Here is a 21,176-nt window from a genome sequence, read left to right as displayed (position 1 = left end):
GTATTCCAGATGGACCTAAAGAAATTGAGCAGCCCAATGGAAAGCGAAAAAGAAAATTCAGATTTGGATTTGATGGGGTGACAGAAATTATCTACATTTTTCAGATGTGCCAATGAGCTCTGAATTTGAAAATAAATTCTTAGATCGTAGCTCACACAAAGAATAAAGGCAAGAGATTATTTTCAGATGGTCACTGGTCATTGCTGGTTTTCTGATCACTGGCTTTTGTGTGCTTCCTCAAAATTCAGGCACAACATAGTATCTTAAAAGTATATTTTCTAAGCTGGAATTTGTTTGACTTTGCTTTATTTCTCTGCCATGTAGCTCCACTTTTTAATGTACACCACGAACTCTATTTTTCACTTATGTCAAAGCATTTGTAAAAATTAGGTTGTGGAGGATTTTTTGCTGCTCAGAACTTGTGTTCAAAGGGTTAACTATGAATAACCCTGCTTGTAGGCTATAGGGCATGTGCCTCTTTCCTCTGGAACATAGGGGTTTTGGCATCTTTTGGGATGCTGAACTAGACAGGGATGCATTTTTATGGGACATGGAAAATCCTACTTTACTATTGCCTAAAGAGATACTAAACCTCTGGATAAAAATGAATGTTCGTTGTGTCTCAGTACATTGGATAAACAGTGAAAAGGCTTCAGTATGGCTTCAGTAGGATTAAATAAAGCAATACATTCATTTGGCCATAATCGACTCTGGAGTGTTTGGCTGCCCTTCACTAAATACCAAGGGTTTCTTTTTTCTTCCACAAGAAAACCTTACTTACGGAAAAAGAAAGGAAAAAAAAATATTACATAATTGGCACCTTGCTACTAAATTCAGTGATGTTTGAGGTTAGTTTCCATTTTTCAGAGTTTACAGAAATAGTTATTGTACCTACAGTGTGTTGGGGAATATGCTATAAATTAAAGAATTCTGTTTCCCTCTGCAGTCTAACTGCATGTTTATCAACTGTGAACATAAGTATTGTATATCCAAGTCCTTGAATGAGGTGTAAAGGATACACATTCATTCCCTTCAGGAAAGGGATTGCTTATGGGGTGCTTCAGTAACATCTGTTGCTTGCCATTGGTTTATACGTGGGATAGGGAAAGAATTAATTGATTAAAGATGTTTGTTAAGGGTTTGCTAAGAACAATGATATAATGTAAGTTTTTAGGGTCATACTGGGGTGAACCATAGCACAAACATTTTTGCAGGAAGTCACAAAAGTCTTACGATCTCCAGTTCAAGAATGGGAGGACTGAAAGTATCAAAGAAAGTCTTCTTTTAACTGAGCTGTGTGGGACAAGAAAGTTTAATTTGAGCTGCTTGTGAAACAGAATCCCTCTGGAGAGGAACTGGGGTCTGGCAGATCACTACCAAGTAGAATAATCTTGCTAATAGCCCGCAGATTTATGAACATGGTTCGTTTTTCAACACTTGTTACTAATCTTAGCAGATAGCTCCATACATTTCCTGGAAGACTGTGGATGGAAGTGCCGCAGAGGGAAGGAGTAGAGCACAAGATGATAAAAATTAGATTATTTTGAGCAATCTTAGAGGGCTAGCCTGTAGAGTCATTTCCAATGAGAACCATACCAAAACCCTCAGAATAAATCAAAGTCCAGAAGAATCAGTTGTCAAGGACATCAGATGGGAAGAGACCCATATCTGAGCTGAGTCCCAGTTCTTCTTCCTGAAGGTAACTGATGTCAGAGCAGTGTCTTTTAAAGAATTCCTAGTAGACCTGTCCTATTTTGTATAAATAATTAAATCCTAATTGTGCCAGAAGATGATTCAAAAGCCTGGTGTTAGGCTGCAGTCTCCTCTCTACTTGGCTTCTGGTGTTGCCCAAAAAATTATTAGGCTCACAAGATGGAACATCTTCTAGAAGCAAGGGTAGAAGGGGCACTCCTGCCTGATGGTTAGAGGGATCCCCTGGGAGGTGAAGTCCCAGATTCTAGCACGTGCTTGCATCGGGTAGGCTGGACACATGACTCATACATCCCCAGTGAGTTTTCTTAGTCTCTCAGAGTATGATTCATTTTCTGTAATTTTAGCCATCTAAAAGCAGGGTATCTAGTCTCAATTACTAGCTACAGAGGAAACCTAGATGTCTAAATAAGAATAAATGTCTGACTTTGAGACAGTAGAAGTCAGGTGAGGTAAATCTCTCCCTAAGCTACTAGCTGGTTTTGTGTCTGTGGTTTTGGCCAGAAATTCCATCCTAGATGCAAGAATGGTCCTCATCAAAATAAAGAAGTATCCATGAAATGCTTCATATTGAAGAAATCAATGTTTTCCAGTTGGAAAAAATATCATGTTGAAACATTTCTGATTAGCTCCAATACTCTGAGGAGAGTTTCGCAGCTCAGAAGTCTGGTAATGGGGGAGATAAAAGCTCAGGAGCAGCCATAAGTGACTTAATGGTAGCTGAAAAAAAGTCATGTAAATTAACATCCAGACTATTGTACCAGTTCCTGACATAGCTCCTGATTTCCCACACTTTTCTTTTAGTTTCAAAACACTTGAGTTTTCTAAGATTGTTTTTATTTCCTCATGAGGTCCAGAATGCCTCAGGGCTAATTGTTTGGGTGGTTCTTTGTGACATTTAAAGAAGCATCCAGAGTATTCATGGACCACTGTTATTTCTGGGGCATAGGGGAATCTATAGATGAGATCTTGTGAATGGTCAATCTTTTCAGACATAAATAAGTTGCCCTGGGACCCCCACATCAACTCCATATTATTGCTTTTTCAAATGAAGATGAGTCACAGGCCCTTTTGCTATCTCATAATCAGTGCAATAGCTAGAGGGATATTGACCAAAGTACAGGTAAGTATCAGATTTTACCTTTTGTCTTTGTATTAATTCTGTAACAAACCAGGTGTAAAAGCTTGATATCTTCCCATTCCAATCACTTGGAGTTTTTTATTTTTTTTTTCAACAGGCAGTTTGGAAGCATAAAGAATGTGGAAATAGGTCCAGAAGTATGGATTTTTGCCATCAAGCTGAGTTTTGAAAATGCAAAAATACACTTGTGTTTGCTTTATTGGAATTGATGGGAGTTCAAAACAGAGCTATTCAAGCACTTCATTCCCTTTACTGGAACATAATTACTTTCAGTCAGAGTCTGAAGTGCTCTTTTGGGAACTTACTTTGTCAACTATCTGTCAATATTTGTAAATGACTTGGAGAAGAAAACTCCCTGAAAGGTGGTAAGTATTGTTAAGCATTACTGTGCATGTTTCTTACAGTGTCCAGGAGGAGCCTTCACACCTAATATGCGGACAACCAAAGAGTTTCCAGATGACGTTGTGACCTTCATCAGGAATCACCCTTTGATGTTTAATCCCATTTACCCAATACACAAGAGGCCATTAATCATCCGGATAGGAGCTGACTACAAGTATACAAAGATTGCTGTGGATCGAGTAAATGCTGCTGATGGGAGATATCACGTCTTGTTTCTTGGAACAGGTAAGACAAACTTAGCAGCAGTCATTTCCCCCTATTGCATTATAATTTGCAATCAATTCTGATTTATACAACTTACAGCTTTCAGAAACATTTGTTTAAACATATTTTCTATCTACAAAAATGTCTGCAGTAACCCATAAATTACATTCTTTTACTTTCTGTGCATTTTTATGTTTACTATAGAGTTTAATTATGTACAAGAGAGACAATATATTGATAGGAATTTTGAGACCAAAATCTATACTAGTGTGTATTGTATTTAAATTATAATATTTCTTTTGAATATGGTTTGTCTGGAACATGATTCCACATTAGAATTTGAGGCTCTCTAACATGAGTAAAATTACCAAAGTCTGGCTTTGTATTGTTTTGTATGCTCTTGTCATCATTATTTAATATATTCTCTATAAACTACTCCTGAAGAGAAACACAATCTCATCAGGGTGATACAAAAGCAGAAATAACAACTCTGCAAAAGAAAAGGTAAAGCAAGTAAAAATATGGAAGCCCTTAGCAGAGCAAAAGAAACAAATGGAGTCTTAGCAGCAGTGGACACAGAATTTGGTCCAAGTATTCTAAAATAATTTCTATAATATAACCTACATTTTGGTTTTAGTTACGTCAAATTTGAATCTGTTCTAGTGCTTCTGAAGTCTGCAGTGAACAGGTCAAGTGATTCTCATACTGAGCAGTTTTGACCTTTTAAAATATTCAGATACGAATCACACTCTTCTGATTGAAGCAGACAGGCGGAGTGGAACTCTGGTTAGACCCTAGGATTCAGTCACGTCTGAAACTCCCACTAGCTTAACAGGGCATTATAGGTTGATAGGCACAAAAGCTAATCTTTTTTACTACAGATGGTTTCAGGTAGAACAAAGGAAAAGAACTCAAGGAGAACAAATACATCTCTGAACATCAGAAAATAATTACAGAGATGGCTTGCATTACTTTTATGGTTTACATACTATTGGGGTCCTGGTTGTTTTGTGCTTGTAGAATAACCATGTCTGCCAACAAACTCATGTGGGGCTGGGAATAACCATCCTGTTATAAGAGATTTAGGAAGCTGGTGCTAAAAAATGTCAGGCTTCTCTAGTGGCAGGATTAAAGGGAACTCTGTTCACTCTTCTTATAAAAACCTCTCAACTATCAAAATCTGCAGGATGCCCTTGTGCCAAAGGAGGGCAATTCCATGCTGTGTTGTGTTAGCAAAAGTGTATCCAGCCAGCAGGTTACTGGAAAGGATTTTTCCCCTGTATTTGGCTCCTGTCAGGAGTACCATGTCCAGTTGTGGGCTCCCCAATATAAGGAATATTTTGACCTGATAAGATTGGTTGAGGGAGGTTGAGAGAATTGGGTTTAAACAGAGAAAGCAAAGGGGAGATCTTACTGCTGTTGACGACTGTCTAATGGGAGGGTACTAATAGCTAATGGGGAAAAAAAAAAAGATATGTGGACACATCTCAAAGTGCTCAGTGTCAGGGTGAGAGGGATTGAACACAATTTACAAGTAGATATACAGGAAAAGGTTTTCACCATCGGCACGATCAAACATTGGAAGAAGTACCTATAAAGTTTGTTAATTCACCATCGTCAGAGATAGCGTGGCCAGCAAGACTATGGTAGTTATCATCCCTCTGTACTTGGCGCTGGTGAGGCTGTACCTCGAACACTGTGTTTGGTTTTGGGCACCTCACTACAGTTGAGGTGCTGGAGTGGGTTCAGAGAAGGGCAGCAAAGCTGGTGAAGGATCTGGAGAACAAATCTTACAAGGAGCATCTGAGGGAGCTGGGATTGTTTAGACTGGAGAAGAGAAGGCTCAAGGGAGTCCTTATCACTGTCTGTGATTACCTGAAAGGACTCAATGTTCCTGTGTCAAACCTTTACCAGGTCACAATTTCCTGCACTGTGAATGCCTAGTATACTGTGAGGCATAGCGTAGAGGAAGCTCTGGGTAATGAATCACATTAGGAATTTCAGCAGGTTTTGAACTGGGTATTTTTTGTATACTTAGCTGGTATTTGATAAATGAGTTTAAAGGTGTTCATGAATATATCTTTGATCCTACTCACAGACTAACAAATTAATTAGGACAAGGCCTCCTTCAAGGTGATTTTCACAGACACACGCCCCAGCCTGTAACCACATTGTATTTTTAGTTTAATTAATGCAGCTATAGTTCTTGACTTTGGGACCCTTGAGGATTATTTTCCTGCTTTCCTACAGAAGAAAAGAGGTTTTGTACACTATTGTAGACATACCAGAAATGTAGTTACTGTCCCTATTACTGTTATATAACTGCACAAGAAGTTAGGTTTGGCTTTCTGTTAGCTTTATTCCTGTAAATCGCTATGTTTAGCCAGACTAATAGGTTGAGTAGGTTAGTCCAGATCTTTCAAACAAACATTCTGTGCATTTCTTTAAATAGTGGTGCCATTGTTCTAAAATCCTCTACAAACACCTAATATTAATTAGAGGAAAATTCTACTAAAGATTAGTGGAAAAGATAAGGATATATAAGTTTCCAACCAATATAAGATGCTTAATGTAGTAGTAGTAGTTAATACTGGAAATTTATTGAATATCTGAAATTTGCATGAAATCACAATATTGATATATAGCACTTTAGTAATTCTGCAAGAGAGAAATATAGATAATTTCACTTTATATTTTGATTAGCTTCTTACTGTTTATAAATGATCAGTGTGGCTTCACATACACCTGTGATTCCTTAAAAACATTAACATACCTCAGCTTGTTAATCCTCTTTTCTGCATCAGCATGGGATTCATTATGGATCAAACACATAAACTGCGGCTCTTGATACTTTACTTTCATTGCTTTATCTTCTGCATTACACCGGAGATGAGGGTCATTGTCCACTTTCTAGTTAGTTGGAGTGGAGGTAGTATTCTTCCTGAGTACGTCACAGGACATTAATAGCTTCCAAGGTCTTCCTCAACAGAAATTGGTGCAATGCAAGTTACTGCATTTCTCAGCCCTTTTAAATAAAAGTGATTGAATTTCAGCCACTGAGAGGAGAAATTTGTTTTCTTTATTCTCTGCTCGGGAGGATCTGATAGAGATATTAAGTGTCAAAAGGAGTGCAGAGGAGATTTGCTTTGGTGTCAGTTCATCCCAGCAAATGCAAAAACCACATTGTATAGAAGAATTCCATGTGATAATTTCCTTGGGAGCCTGGAGCCCCACAGCCAGAGACAATGGGACTTGACACCTGGTGACAATTACACTCAGCTCAGATGATGAGTTACTGCTGCTGAACTGAGATGTTGCCAGCCATGTCTGTCACTGTCAGTGACCTGTCTCATGCTTGAAATTGGAGTGTTTTATGTCTTGCCAGATGCAGAGCACACAAAATATTTAGCTTTTCCTCTCTTCCTCCTCTATAGACTTAGTGATAAATCAGTTTCTGAATGCAAGTGAGGAATAACAGAAGAATAAGGCTCCACGAACTCCAGTGGTTTTCATCATGCAGCCATGGCATAGGAGGGTATTGGCAACTGTGTCATTTTTTCACATTAATGTGAACTAAAATGTACTGTTGCCTTTGCACCCCCATATAAAAGTGCTGCGTTCACAGGAGCTGGTCCATGCCCAGAGTTAATACACTGCTTTTCTCCCTCCTTCGTCTACATAGCTAACAAAATGAATCCCACTGACAGACATTGTTCTTGCAGCATTCCACCCGCTTTTTAAATGATAATGATCTCCTGTTTTCCCTATATTTTTCAACATGAAGACTCCCAAAGCACTTCACAAAACTTGCTAGTTTTGTTAAGTCCACTCAAAGGGATCTCTTCACCCTTCTGAAATGAGCTGATTTAGAGTAACAAGCAAGTCTTTAATGGTAGAGGGCAGTGCTACAAGAGAACAGTGCTGTATACCTCATCTTCCCAAACAGAAACTGGAGGGATAATTTACCTGGATAGAATGTAATCTCTCATTTGCATATTTGACAAGGGCGATGCTGATGGTACTTTTTCCCTATGCAATAGGTAATAATATATTCAGTTCGGGAATTTGAGGTTAGAATTCTGCTTTGATTATTCCATTTCTGTGGTAGGATGGGACTCAGTCCTGAAGTCTTTGATTCATCCTAGAGTTTTACTGTAACTACTTTACTCATTGCAGTTATTTATAAAGAACCCAAGCTTTCAATGTTTTCTGTTTATCCTTGGCTAGATTGTTTTCCATCTGAGTTTTAAAGCAGCAGTAAAGCAGCATGAGAACGTTTTCCTGAAATTAATATTTATTTTTTAAGCATGCCACCTACTGCTTGCAGTACGAAAGCCTTTGGTCAAAGTACACGCAGATTGCACAACCAAAAGATTACTCATGGGGTTTTTTATTGCTCTTGGTGTTATGAAAATATTTAAATGTCTGGGTCAAACTTGGGTACATTAAACAGCCATGGGCACCAATAGGACTTTTTTCAGCTGCTTCCTATCAAGATAGGAGATGTTTTCATGGAAAGAGATCTAAGTTTTTGTCATGAAAAGGCACGTCAGACTTGAGTGTGACTTATTCAGATTATTAATCTGGGCCGCATGCATCTGATGCGGCATGAGGTTCACTGATGTTTCTTATTTTCTTTTCTTCTCTGATGCAACACTTGTTTTCAAAGTCTGGATGTAGTAAGTGCCTTCAGAGCATAAGGTTGTAATAGTTGTTTGCATGGTGTTATATGATGGCTATCTTTTTGGAAAACTAACCCTTGTTGACAACAGTAGCCTCTGGTGATGCAGTACCCAAAATCATGCAATGAGCTACAGATTCTAACAAAAAGAGATAATCTGGTCAGAAGACCAATTTTGCCTCCCATAGATTTGCTGTCTACAGCTTCATGATTGTGAGCTTGGCAAGATGCTGTTGCGCAACACTGGCACAACAGGTGGCAGAGAGAGTTTGCTTCTTCCTCTTGGTCATAGTGTCTGAGTCATTCAAAACATTTCAGTAACCAACTCATCCAACTCTTTGCTTTCTTTTTCTCTCTGTAATATTATTTGAGGTTCAACTCAGATCAGAGATCAAAAACAATTAAGTTGCCATTAGACTGAGGGGTACAACATGGAGTAAATATTTCAGAGGGTCCCAGACACATCAGGAAGCCTACCTATGAAACTCCTGTCAGAATAGCAGTTCAGTGTTCATTGCAGTAATTTCTTCATGATGTGGAAAAGTCAGGGGGGTTATTTGTTGTTTGATTTGTGCATATGATGTGGCTCAGGGGTAGGTGGGTCCTGACTCTCTTTGAGGGTCACAATACTGACAACTTCAGTGTTTACTTAGGGCTGGAGAAAGAAAAGCTAGTCAAAATCCAGAGAACGAGGTTTAAACTCAGACCTGCAGATTCAGCCAAACACCTGTGCATTTTGCATTGCTGTTCATTGGCATTGTTGATCATTGCCCATTGTCAGCCAGACCAGGAATTACTGTAATCAGGCATAGTCCAACGGGCATTAGTGAAGCTTAGCTGATTTATACCAGCCCAGGATCATGCACTGAATATCAAGGATTATAATTAATAATACTTATTACTATTATTATTATTATTATTATTATTATTTGTCTCTTCCATGTTCATGGAATTATTTACTGGACCAATTTCCCTCTCTATTTCCAACTCTACATACTCTATATCATTTTTCAGTCTACAGGATGTTAAGCACTTTCCTCCTTTGCTGTTCCCTGTTTCTCAGTCCTCTCAGAGGGAACACGATCTCAGTAAGATTTTCTTGCTTGTCAAGCTGAGAGATCTGCAGTCACTCAAGCAGGTTTGAAACAGGAAAACATTATGAGTAGCTCACGTCCTCTTGACATCTCCTTGAGAGAGATTCTTTTTCGTTTCTCCATCTGCCCTTAACTCACAGGCTGATGGGCTGATGTGAGGCTGCAAACAGCTCCCAGTGAAAAGTCAGGGAAGTGGTGAGCATAAATCTGCTTCTTCACTTCATGCTGTCTAGTGGTGGAATCATATTCTGGAGAAACTATAGATTTTTTCATGACTATATGAAATCATAACAGTGTTGAACTGTTTTCAAGTGGGTATCTGTAAGTAACAAGTAAACGGCCAAGGAAACCATCCTGTTCATTTTAATGTTTTTTACAGAATCAGCTTATCATTTCATACATTGACCTAAATGTGAAAAAATTTTACTTAAAGTTGTTTGCTGATCTGTTATGCCTGGCTTACAATACAAAAGATTATCTATTGTGAAATACACAGGGAAACAGCTCAGGCACTGCTACTTGCATATATCTCCTGCAGTGCACAGCACTGCATCTTTTCCAACCTTCCTTCTGACTCAGGGAATTTAGTTTGCTGCCTTGCAATTAAAGAAAATAATCAAGAAAGTTTTTCAACACAACTCAGGTGTACCATAAGCTTTCTGACATGAACATGTGTAAGTAAGTGACTTGATTTGTCAGCTACTGAGCTTAGAGTGGAGACATCAGTTCTACTGAGAAAGGAATAAGAAGTGGTTTTCAGGCATAAATATTTGCCTTTCATTTATTAAGGAAAAGTCTGAGCAACAGTAGGAAAACTGGTTTTAGAATTGGTGGAGGGCTATAACCTATACACCATGTATTCTTTGAAGTATGTTTATATGTATATACGGCTGATTGGAATCCCCTGCTTTAAGTGATGTTATTTAATGAATAGCTTTCTATTGCCTTATTTACCTAAAGTGAATATTTATTTTAAATGTTGTATTAAGTTTCCTTTAAAACAATGGAACATTCCTTTCTGAAAGGATATGTCTCTTATGGTACAATACTGAGTCAAAGCAAATGGTGAAGTATTGAGTCAAAGGGAATGAATACCAAGGTAAACAGTCCTTAACTCTGTGTGTTTTGCTGGGGTGTGACAAAAAAGTAGATAGGAACCTACTTTTCAAATAGGAAAGGTTATTAGGACAAGAAGGACTTGGCGTCAGGCATTATCAGTATTTTCTGTGCCAGTGGCCAGGATAAAATCTCCCCTCAGGTTCTAATTTCAGTTTGGGGCTATGCTTGGGAACTGAAGACAACTTAGGAATTTTAAATGTGTGGCATGTGCTAATGGATCATTGAAATAAACCGGTTCTCCAGAGGCTCAGCAGCCTCACATTCCTTTGCAGGTAAGGTCACTGTCAACATGCTTAGTGCCCTGTATGTCAGGGTTACAGGTAGCTGACGCTTTGCAGGCAGCTGAAAAAAAAAGCCACAAAATGCTGCAATTGTGCCATTTTGTATAGTATAGTTTAATGTTTAAAAGAGGACATTGATAAAAGGATGCAGAGGTAGACTGGGCTTCAGCTTTGTATATTTGTGAGTTGTTTATTCCCACTAGTAGGAGCAGAAATACACACACACATGCACATGCTTCTCCTTAGCTTCAACAAGAGATGCATCCGCAGCAGTTTAAAGCTTCGGTGGGTCCTGGCAGCTAGTAAATCTCTTTCAGGTTCTCATAGTTTTGCTAATACTGGCACCCAGTCTAGACCACAGCTGTGCTATCACAAGATTTAGTTTCAGTAAAGTTTCTTCGGAAGGAACTAGTTTATCGTGCCATTGTATAATGAGAATAAGTGTTCTCCATAGAAAAACCTCATGAAAAATTCATGCCTAACCTGCCCTAAGCATGTACAATTAATAGCTACATATTTTAGAGTCTTGTCAGCATTCAATTTCTCTTTTCCTTTTTTTTAAAAGACAAAATGCTGTGATGTGTTCTCTGTGTGTGGTCAGGCCATTACAAATCAATATTCTGGTTTTGAACCTTATTTTTTAAAAATAAAATATATGATTATTTGCTGGCTTCCTCAAGGAAATAAGATGTAAATTATTTACTGCAACCAACTTGCCCTGCAGCTCCAGCTATGGAATTCAGTCACTGACCTTAAAGCAAAGGCAAAATTGCCTCTTTTAGTTTATGTTGTCTACATCATGAATTGCCAAACAGGAAGCTGATATTTCCTTCCCCAGTCACAAATTCATAAAAATACATGTAGATACTTACCTATATTGCGCTATATTAATGTTTTACTAACTGCACAAGTCTATATTGCTCATAAAACTTTTGAAGGCCAAACAGAATCTATACCATGTGGTCCCATTCCTCAGAATTCCATATTGAGCAAATAAATTCATTCTGCTCAGAGTAATTTCCAGGCCTTTCAGGCAAGAGGAATTCTATGTGCTGTGCTTTTCCAAGTAAAAATGCTTGCCCTTGTGATTCTCCCTGTCTGCCTTTTCTGCCACACCAGAAGTATTTCAGTGGCTTTCACAGCCTTCACAGATGGACCCCTCCATCTCATATATTCTTTCCACATAACAAATTTGGAAAACTAATCACAAATATCCCTTTTGTCTTACTCATCACATCTGCCTTGCAAAAAGACTGCCATTGCCCCATCCTTCTTACTTCTTTCTCCTTTGATCTGAGTGGATTTGGGAGGATTGAAACTGTGTTTTGAGAGGGCAGCCATGATAGGGCTGCAATATCTTCACCTGGCTTTTCCTTATGGACCAAAATACTAACTCCTACCAATATGTAATGGACTTGATTAATGTCTGTATTAAGCCTGAAGGAAAAAAAAAAAAAAAAAAGCTTTTGTCTTACTTTGTTTAGGTATGTATAGAGTTATTATATAGAGAGTTATTCTTTGGAAGGTTTATATTTCATGTCATCAGTTGTCATTACACTTTGATTACGGAATATGAATACATATTAAATTCTGCAGTCGCTCCCTTTTGCCTGCTTATATAGCCATGGGTTTATCTAAGATCATTAGGATAGATACTGCCTCTGTCTGTGTGTCTGTACAGCAACTAGTACGGAAGATACTGATTTTCATTGATCTCTTTGGGTAGAATGTTAACAGTAATGCTAGTTAGTCCAGTCTTACCATGACTTCCCCGTGTTCATATATGAGAATAATATCATATATAGTATTATTATATAAGGAATCATCTCATGGTTCTTTCTGACCCCAAAACCCTAGATATTACTGAACATTTCTTACCTTCCTCTGTGTCATAGTGTTTGCTTTAATGCTTTCTTTGCATAATTGAAATAGTTAATCTGGTTTTTTTATTTCTCTCTGTTACACGGTCTCACTTTTTCTCATCTTTTCTAGATCAAGGAACCGTACAAAAAGTTGTTGTCCTACCCACCAACTTCTCTGCAAGCGGAGAACTCATTTTAGAGGAGCTGGAGGTTTTTCAGGTTCGGTTTGTTCCTATTTTTACTCTTCTAATGTGTATGTTCACACAAACATTTTGTTCTAAGATATTTTGGCAAGGACAGCTGTGACTTGATAAGAGATCAAGTAAATGTGCACACTGTCAGCTTGATAGCCACCCAAAGAGGAATATAAAATGCCCATTGTTATGAAGGCTGTAGCTATCTTAAGTCTTTTTTTTTTCCCCTCTTCTAAGTTGCTAATTTTTTTATGTTATACTGGCTAGAAGGATTTTAATAATCACATTTTTACGAGGTCATGTTATAGTAGCTGCCAGAAGGCAACTTTTATCATTGGCATCATGTATTGAGACTGTCGCTAATTACAGATGGAATCTAAATTTTTTGTACTTTGATTATCTGATAATCTTCCTGATTCTGAGCTGCAGAATGGAAGCAAACCAGTATTGTTTTTGCTTAACTCCAGTTCTTCAAAGCCACATGGCTCTGGAGTCAAAAAAGCTACAAGCTTAACACAAGTTGAAAAGAAACACAAACAGCTACGCAGAGAAATAAGGCAATAGCCTCTGTCAATCATCCTGACATGTGGCAGCTTGTAATAACCTGAAGAAAATGTTCTTCCTCATGTTGAAAAAACCCTTTCAGAATCCCTCAGGTATCTGTGTTGGGACCAGTCTTGTTCAACATCTTTGTCATTGACATGGACAGCGGGATTGAGTGCGCTGTCAGCGAGTTTGCTGATGACACCAAGCTGTGTGGTTGGGTTGATATGCTGGAGGGAAGGGATGCCATCCAGAGGGACCTGTACACGCTTGTGAGGTGGGCTGATGCCAGCCTAATGAAGTTTAACCATGCGAAGTGCAAGGTCCTACACCTGGGTCAGAGCAATCCCAAGCACAGCTACAGGTTGGGCAGAGAAAAGATTCACAGCAGCTCTGCAGAGAAGGACTTGGGGGTGTTGGTTGATGAGAAAATGATCATGAGCCGGCAGTGTGTGCTCGCAGCCCAGAAAGCCAACCGTATCCTGGGCTGCATCAAAAGGAGTGTGACCAGCAGGTCAAAGGAGGTGATCCTGCCCCTCTACTCTGCTCTTGTGAGACCTCACCTGCAGTATTGTGTGCAGTTCTGGTGTCCTCAACATAAAAAGGACATGGAACTGTTGGAACAAGTCCAGAGGAGGACCATGAGGATGATCAGGGGACTGGAGCACCTCCTGTATGAAGATAGGCTGAGAAAGTTGGGGCTGTTCAGCCTGGAGAAGAGAAGGCTGCATGGAGACTCATAGCAGCCTTCCAGTATCTGAAGGGGGTCTATAGGGATGCTGGGGAGGGACTCTTCATTAGGGATTGTAGTGATAGGACAAGGAGTAACGGGTTAAAACTTAAACAGGGGAAGTTTAGACTGGATATAAGGAAGAAGTTCATTACTGTAAGGGTGGTGAGGCACTGGAATGAGTTGCCCAGGGAAGCTGTGAATGCTCCATCCCTGGCTGTGTTGAAGGCCAGGTTGGACAGAGCCTTGGGTGGGATGGTTTAGTGTGAGGTGTCCCTGCCCATGGCAGACGGGTTGGAACTAGATGATCTTAAGGCCTTAAGGCACAGATTTTTTAGCCCGAACCCTAAAAATCATATGATAACCTCAGCCGTTGCAGTCTGTGTGGGCAGCATGGCAGTATTTTGCTCTCCAAGAAAGCAGGCTGTGTGTTAATAAATATCCAAAGTAAGCAAAGCACTAATTCCTTTCCGGAGTATAAGCAAGGAGAATGTGTCATCAGACCTAATGTTGTATTTGATCTCGAGTCTGTAGACAGTTCATGAAATACTCCATCAGCTCTAAACTCAGAATCACAGAATGGTTGAGGTTGAAATGGACCACCAGAGGTCATCTAGTCCAACCTCCCTGCTCAAGCAGGATCACCTAGAGCACATTACGTAGGATTGTGTTCAGGCAGCTCTTGAATATCTCTAGGGAAGGAGAATCCACAACATCTCTGGACAACCTGTTCCACTGCTCAGTTGCCCTCACAGTAAAGAAGTTCTTCCTCATGTTCAGGCGGAGCTTCCTGTGTTTTAGTTTAGGGCCATTGCCTCTTGTCCAATCTCCTGGCACCATTGAGAAGAGACTGGTCCCATCCTCTTGACACCCTCCTTTCAATTTCACACACATCCCCCCAGAGCCTTCTCTAGGCTGAACAGACACAGCTCTCTCAGCCTTTCTTAGTATGAGAGGTGCTCCAGACCCTAAATCATTCTAGTAGCGCTTTACTGGACTTGGTCCAGGAGCTGCATGTCTCTCTTGTACTGCAGAGCTCAGAAATGGACACAGTTCTCTAGGGGAGACCTCACCAGTGCTGAGTAAAGAGGGAGGCTCATCTTCTTTGACATGTTGGCAATGCTCTTCCTAATGTACCACAGATACCATTGGCCTTCTTGTCCAATAGGGCACATTGCTGGCTCACGGACAACTTGTTGTCCACCAGGACCCCCAGGTCCTTCTTCTTAGAGCTGCTTTCTGACATGTCACACCACACCCCCCCCCCCCCAGCCTGTCCTGGTGCATGGGGTTATTCCTCACCAGGGGCAGGACCCTGCACTTGCCTTCGTTAAGTTTCAGAAGGGTCGTCTCTGCCCATCTCTGCAGGCTGTCTAGATCCTTCTGAGTGACAGCACAGCACTCTGGGGTACCAGCCACTCCTTCCAGTTCTGTATCATCAGCAAACTTGCTGAGGAGGCACCCTGTCCCTTCATCCAAGTCATTCATGAAAAGCCAATCAATACTGGACCCGGTACTGACCCTTGTGGGACACCGCTAGTTACAGATCTACAATTAGACTCTTTGCCACTGATCAGAACTCCTTCAAACTTTTGCAATTCACATGATTTGCGTCCAGATTTTCGAGTCTTGGCCTCTCTGCTGTGCTTGTAATCCTCTGCAATTAATTCTAGCCCACTGTTATGGCTTTCCTCTGTGACAGAACAAATGCTAAATCTTGAAAAAGTGCTGAAAATTTTTATTACCATCAATTTTATCATTTATTTGGGTAATAAATTGCTTCACTTGCTTAAGGCGATGAATGTGATAATTCGTTTTCCAACTCTTTAACATTTGGTTTGGACACATGTTAATAAACTGCTGTGATGACACACAGTAGTATACAGTACTGTCTCTGGGAAAGCAGCATTCAGTAACACACATGCCATTTTTAGTATTCCAGTCATTGATAATCTGAATGTGTATCTTGGATGGTCACCAAACTGTATGCACTGTACACAATGTGTAGGAGAAATACGACATATTCTGACCTGGATACTGTGGTAAATATGCATGAGCTATTTTATGTTTTTTCCTTATCCTCATCAAAGAGCAAGCATTGGTTTTTATTACAAAGTGAGAGTAATGGCTTCAAAACACATTGATCCTATCTTGCTGAGGTAACTCAGATGCAGGTTAATTAGAAGTGTACAAAACCTTGTTGATGTACAGGAATAATAATGATGCAGTTGAGTTTAGCCAGTACATTTTGTGAGACATTAATTATATATGTATGTTATTTGTTTAGTTCTGAAAATAGCAAAAAACTTAGTAAGAGTGAGTGATACCTTTCCAAGATATGAAAAGTTTTAGTTTATTAGATGTGACTTAAGTTTTACTGAATTTTAAATTGAAATTTTGGGACAATATTAACAGGAGAGTCCGTTTAAGTGTGGTTTGCAATTTTGTCTTTCAGAGTAATTCTCCCATAACAACCATGAAGATTTCATCTAAAAAGGTAAAGTGGAATGATAACTTAGTGCTTATTAAATGAGAAGCAAATTGACTTAAAGATGTTAGAATAGCAATTATTGTGCAGAATAGTAAATATAGGCAGGAGATTTCCCATGATGAATATGGAGAAACTTGACTGAAGGTTGCATGAGCTATTTATATGCCCCAGAGCCACTAAGATAAACCAATTTCTGTTCATTGTGTGTCATTTCTAACTCACTGAAAGTGTAAGTTTTCTGGTTTGTTTGACAATCAAAGAAAAAAGTGTACTGAAAGAGAAAATTTGCCCTCCCCATTTTTTATTTAAGTCCTAAATAGAAATTTTCCCTTGGAAGTCTGATCCATGCAGAAAGGCAGTTTGGGGGCTGGTAGGTCCTTCATGCAATTGTGCATGTTGGTTTAGTAATAACAAGCAATGGCAATAAGAATTGATGAAAATGGCTGAGAAGATTGCTTCTCAAATGTTAAACATCCAACTAAAACTAAGTATTCTATGACTGTTCAAGCAACACATTGCTCAGTATTTTACAAAAATGCTAATAAACATTATTCACTAAATTGAATTCCCCGTAACTTTTTAGTTTTATGACAAAAAGATCAGGGGACTTTCAAGGTTTTTGTTCAATATTAATTTATATTTTAAGAATAATTAAATAATTATTTCTGAGTAAAACAGCCATTTTGGTCCAGATTTTCATGATGACCTATGCACTTTGAAGTTCTTTTGCAAAAGCTGTCATTTATTATGAAAATTCTTTTGTCTTATTTTTCCAGGTATATAAGGCTATCAGAATCTGGCCATAAGCCTCAACATAATCTCTAGGCCTTACGTCTTAGAAATCTATGCACTGGAGAATCCAGCTAGGAACTCTGCATAATATTTATTGAAGTGACTATATGCAGAGAAAATACTTAGTTCAAAGGCTTGAGCCAATATCCTACTGAATAAGAACCAAGTTCTCAAAGCTGAGCAGTATTAACTCAGCTTGTCTGCCGCAGAACAGAACAATGACATTCAATGTCCAAAAACCATTAACATTCCCCAGTGTTTCTAAATGTTTTCTAACAGGAAGGTAGAAATACTATAGGCCTATTCAACTGGGAAAATTCTATTTATCTTGGCTTTATAAATATTAGTGGCTTCCCTCTTGGTCTTGAGGTAACTCTAAAATTAATTGAAAGGATTTTAGGTGTGTTAGAAGAGTCTCAAGTGAAGCTTCTCAACATCTGAAATAAATCTTTGCATTTCTTTCTACAGCAACAGTTGTACATAAGTTCAGATGAAGGGGTCACTCAGGTATCCTTACATCGCTGCCACATCTATGGGACCGCCTGTGCTGACTGCTGCTTAGCCCGAGATCCATACTGTGCCTGGGATGGCAACTCCTGCTCCAGGTTTTATCCCACAGGAAAAAGGTGAGCAGTATTAAATAGCCCAGTGAAGTCTACAGGGAAAGGTTTTAGTTCTGCTATGGAGCCTGGGGTGCAGTAATGATGGAGAAATGGGATGTCACTCTGTTCAGGAGTATGTACAAATAATACCTCTGTAGCTACCGTGCTTGGCATTGTTCATCACCTAGGAGTGTATGGTGTGGTAGCGTGTGATAAAAAGGTTGCCTTTTCGTACTTACAATAATACATGGAAAAAAAAAAAAACACATTCCTTATCATAACTATGAATCCTTCTGTCTCATGCACACAAAATCAGTGAAACATTTGCTCCCTTTGTTTAAATTCAGTTGCTCACTATGGATGTAATTACGACAGCCCTAAATACAGCAAAATATCTCTTGGGCTGTCTGAAGAATAAAGTAAAATATTTTTTTTTATTTCCTCATTTGCTCCTAAGAGAGAAGAATTATTTCCAGAGAAATTTTAGTCAAATGTGATTTCCGTGTAATGCCTGCGGATTTGGGTTTTTTGACATGAGATTTATTAAAGCAGGCAGGGAAAGCAATTTCTCTTTAATTTACAACAGAGCTAATAGCCCATCTCATAATTCTTATGCAAAACAGGAGCCTTTTTCCTCCTCCCAAGGGAAATATTTAATAGCAGGAGGCCGTGGTGAGCTCTTGTATTACTAAGATTTTACTTCATATACAAACAACGCTACGGAATACACAATGAGGTATCACTGCAGAGGAGACAAACCTTTCAGATATACACCAGAGCTTTACTGACTATGTGCCACTATGTTCACTGCCTGCACTTGAGCTGCAGATGCAGAAGACCAGGTACCGTTAATAGGCTTTACTCTACCTACATGGAGAGAGACAGTAGACAAACACAGGCAAAGCTTAACTCTGCTCTGGTGACCCAACCAGCTGATGACAGCGTCACTGCCTGGGATTAAAGACAGTTACTGCATTATTGCAAAGTTTTCTTGACTCATTTCTTATTTGAGATTAAAAGGTAAAGCCCAACCTGGCCATGTAGCAATCGGTAAAGTACCTGGGGTTTTTACTGCTTTCACGCAGCATATTCAGCCTCCAGTCTGCAAACTGATCATTTTTGTCCATGGAACAAAGGTCAGAAGACAGGGGGAGGAATGAACAGAAAATTCCCCAAGTCTCAGGCCACCTAACTCCTACACTAACATAGCTGCTGAAAGATATAATGAGCAGTCAGGTGTACACTGTGTCGTTTCCAGGGCTTTTTTACCATCGCTATTATATATACCCGGGGTTATTTCCACTGAGGCTTGCTTTCTTGATGACATTTTGTTTGCAATTTGCTTTTTATATCAAACCAAAACAAAAGACTAAAAATGTATGGAAAAAAAATAATCTGTTTTTCATATGTGAAGGAAATGACTTGTCCCTTTATCTAACAAGAAAGATTATGAAGGAGAAAACATTAGTAATAAGAGCCAAATCCCATAGTCTAGACAGTAGTATCTGCTGGACATATTTGTTTCTTTGCTTCGACACTTCTGTCTCACACGGATTACTCATGGTTCCTCATCCAGTGTTGCTTTACCTCAAAACACCTGACAGTATTTATTTTCTAGCCACCACCTTCTCAACCTTTTTTGTTTTATAAATATGAATTCCATTTTCAGAACTGCTTAATGCAAGCGGCATGCCATTTCTGAGTGTGGAGCAGTTCACAGTATTCACAGTAGCACAGGAATCCTGACATTCACTCAGAAACTCTTCCTTGTCTCCTTTGACTTGTATAAATAGTTCACAAGGGTTAACATCCCAAGGCATAAAATGAAATATTTCTGATGGTAAACATCAAAAATATACTTGGAATGTCAGAAATTACTCCTTTGAAACATCACCTTTCAGAGGTTTCCTTTTAAAACAACACAGTGAAGGATCAGATGACATAGGGTTATAAACACCATCCCTGGGTGTTTGTGCAGTAGCTGGTATAATGTGGCCATAGGGGCATCACCCTTCACTCAGTGGTACTGGACCTCCAGGGGCTTTTCATGTGTTCTTATCTTGCGAGTCACTAGCGCATAGTTCAGAATACAGCTGTTACATTTCCCAGAAGCATCCAACAATCACGAATACATTTTTTCTTACATTGATAAATATTGAACCACCTTACAGAATATTCAGCAAACAAAATAATATAACTTAACAATAAAAGGTTCAGGTACCAGATTTTCATGCACTGAATTCTGTGAGCTATGACCCTCTCGCTGAGGAGGACTGAAAAAACAGTATTCTCAACCCCAGTAAGCTCCTTAGCTCATTTGCTACAAACCTGTGACTTTGCATCTGTCATCCAAATAATATAACAAAGTCCCATTTAGAAGTATTCTGAGACTTGGTGAGTCTGAGTATCTTTTGGAAATAGTCACATACCCTCAAGTAAAGGACAGAACTGAATCTTAACTCTCCACCAGTCTGGATTTATATTTCAATTCACTCTGCTACCAAGGTGGCTACAGGCACCAAAAATAAGGTGCCTGCTAGAATCAAGGTGGTCACATGCCTTATATCATCATGTTCTGTTGGTTAGATATGAGATAGGAGCACTGTCACTCATGCATCTCATTCTTAGGTGCTTGTTTGCACTTAAGGACCAACTAGGAGTTCTGGCTTTGAATGTTAGGTCTTGCAACAGTAAACCAATGTGTATTTCATGCATCGCCTCTAACCTTTTTTCTATACCTCCTTTACAAAACTACTTTACCTCCTAAAATTACAACCATTTTATAAACTTCATCAAATTGATTATTCACTTTAACAGTATCCTCACTCTAGCAAGCCTGTGAAGAGTAAAGAACACCGTCAGTAGGTCATGAATTATCCCTAACGGTTGATAGCAGAAAAAAACCCAGACAAACCCCAAAATAAGAGCATTTATTTACAGTATACCTATCCTGGAATAACACTTTGTTTTTACAATATATTTCAGGAGGAGTCGTAGGCAAGACGTGAGACATGGAAACCCTCTGACTCAGTGCCGAGGTTTCAACTTGAAAGGTACTGTAATTTGGAGATCCTTATGCTATATATAGAATACGTGGCTTTCCTTTATGTGATTCATCATACGTCACATTATCTGTGTGGTTTTCTGGTAAAGCATAATTATTTTCCAAGTCTGAGTTTTGTTTTGATTTGATTTTGGCATTTTTCCTTGCAGTTACTTGAAATTTGCCTATATATGATAGAATGATGAACCATGAAATACATAGGTCAGCATACATGAAATGAGAAGCTGACAGACAATGTTTACCAGAAAAAGGTCCAGTTAATTTGA

At 39.1% G+C, this 21,176-nt stretch overlaps 1 protein-coding gene across 2 annotated transcripts in view; it reads left to right on the top strand.

The window, feature by feature from the left end:
• The window catches only part of SEMA3C (semaphorin 3C), a 123,054-nt gene that overhangs the window by 93,055 nt on the left and 8,823 nt on the right, over positions 1 to 21,176 (top strand). For both annotated transcript variants that reach the window (XM_065667172.1, XM_065667181.1), the window contains 5 exons: positions 3,256 to 3,478; positions 12,625 to 12,713; positions 16,417 to 16,458; positions 17,713 to 17,870; positions 20,832 to 20,899. In XM_065667172.1, the coding sequence (XP_065523244.1) occupies positions 3,256 to 3,478; positions 12,625 to 12,713; positions 16,417 to 16,458; positions 17,713 to 17,870; positions 20,832 to 20,899 (580 nt within the window). The remainder of the gene's footprint in view (positions 1 to 3,255; positions 3,479 to 12,624; positions 12,714 to 16,416; positions 16,459 to 17,712; positions 17,871 to 20,831; positions 20,900 to 21,176) is intronic.

This window comes from Lathamus discolor, chromosome 1 (assembly GCF_037157495.1).
Source record: "Lathamus discolor isolate bLatDis1 chromosome 1, bLatDis1.hap1, whole genome shotgun sequence".
NCBI classification, from domain to species: domain Eukaryota; kingdom Metazoa; phylum Chordata; class Aves; order Psittaciformes; family Psittacidae; genus Lathamus; species Lathamus discolor.
This window is presented reverse-complemented; position numbering and strand designations above follow the sequence as displayed.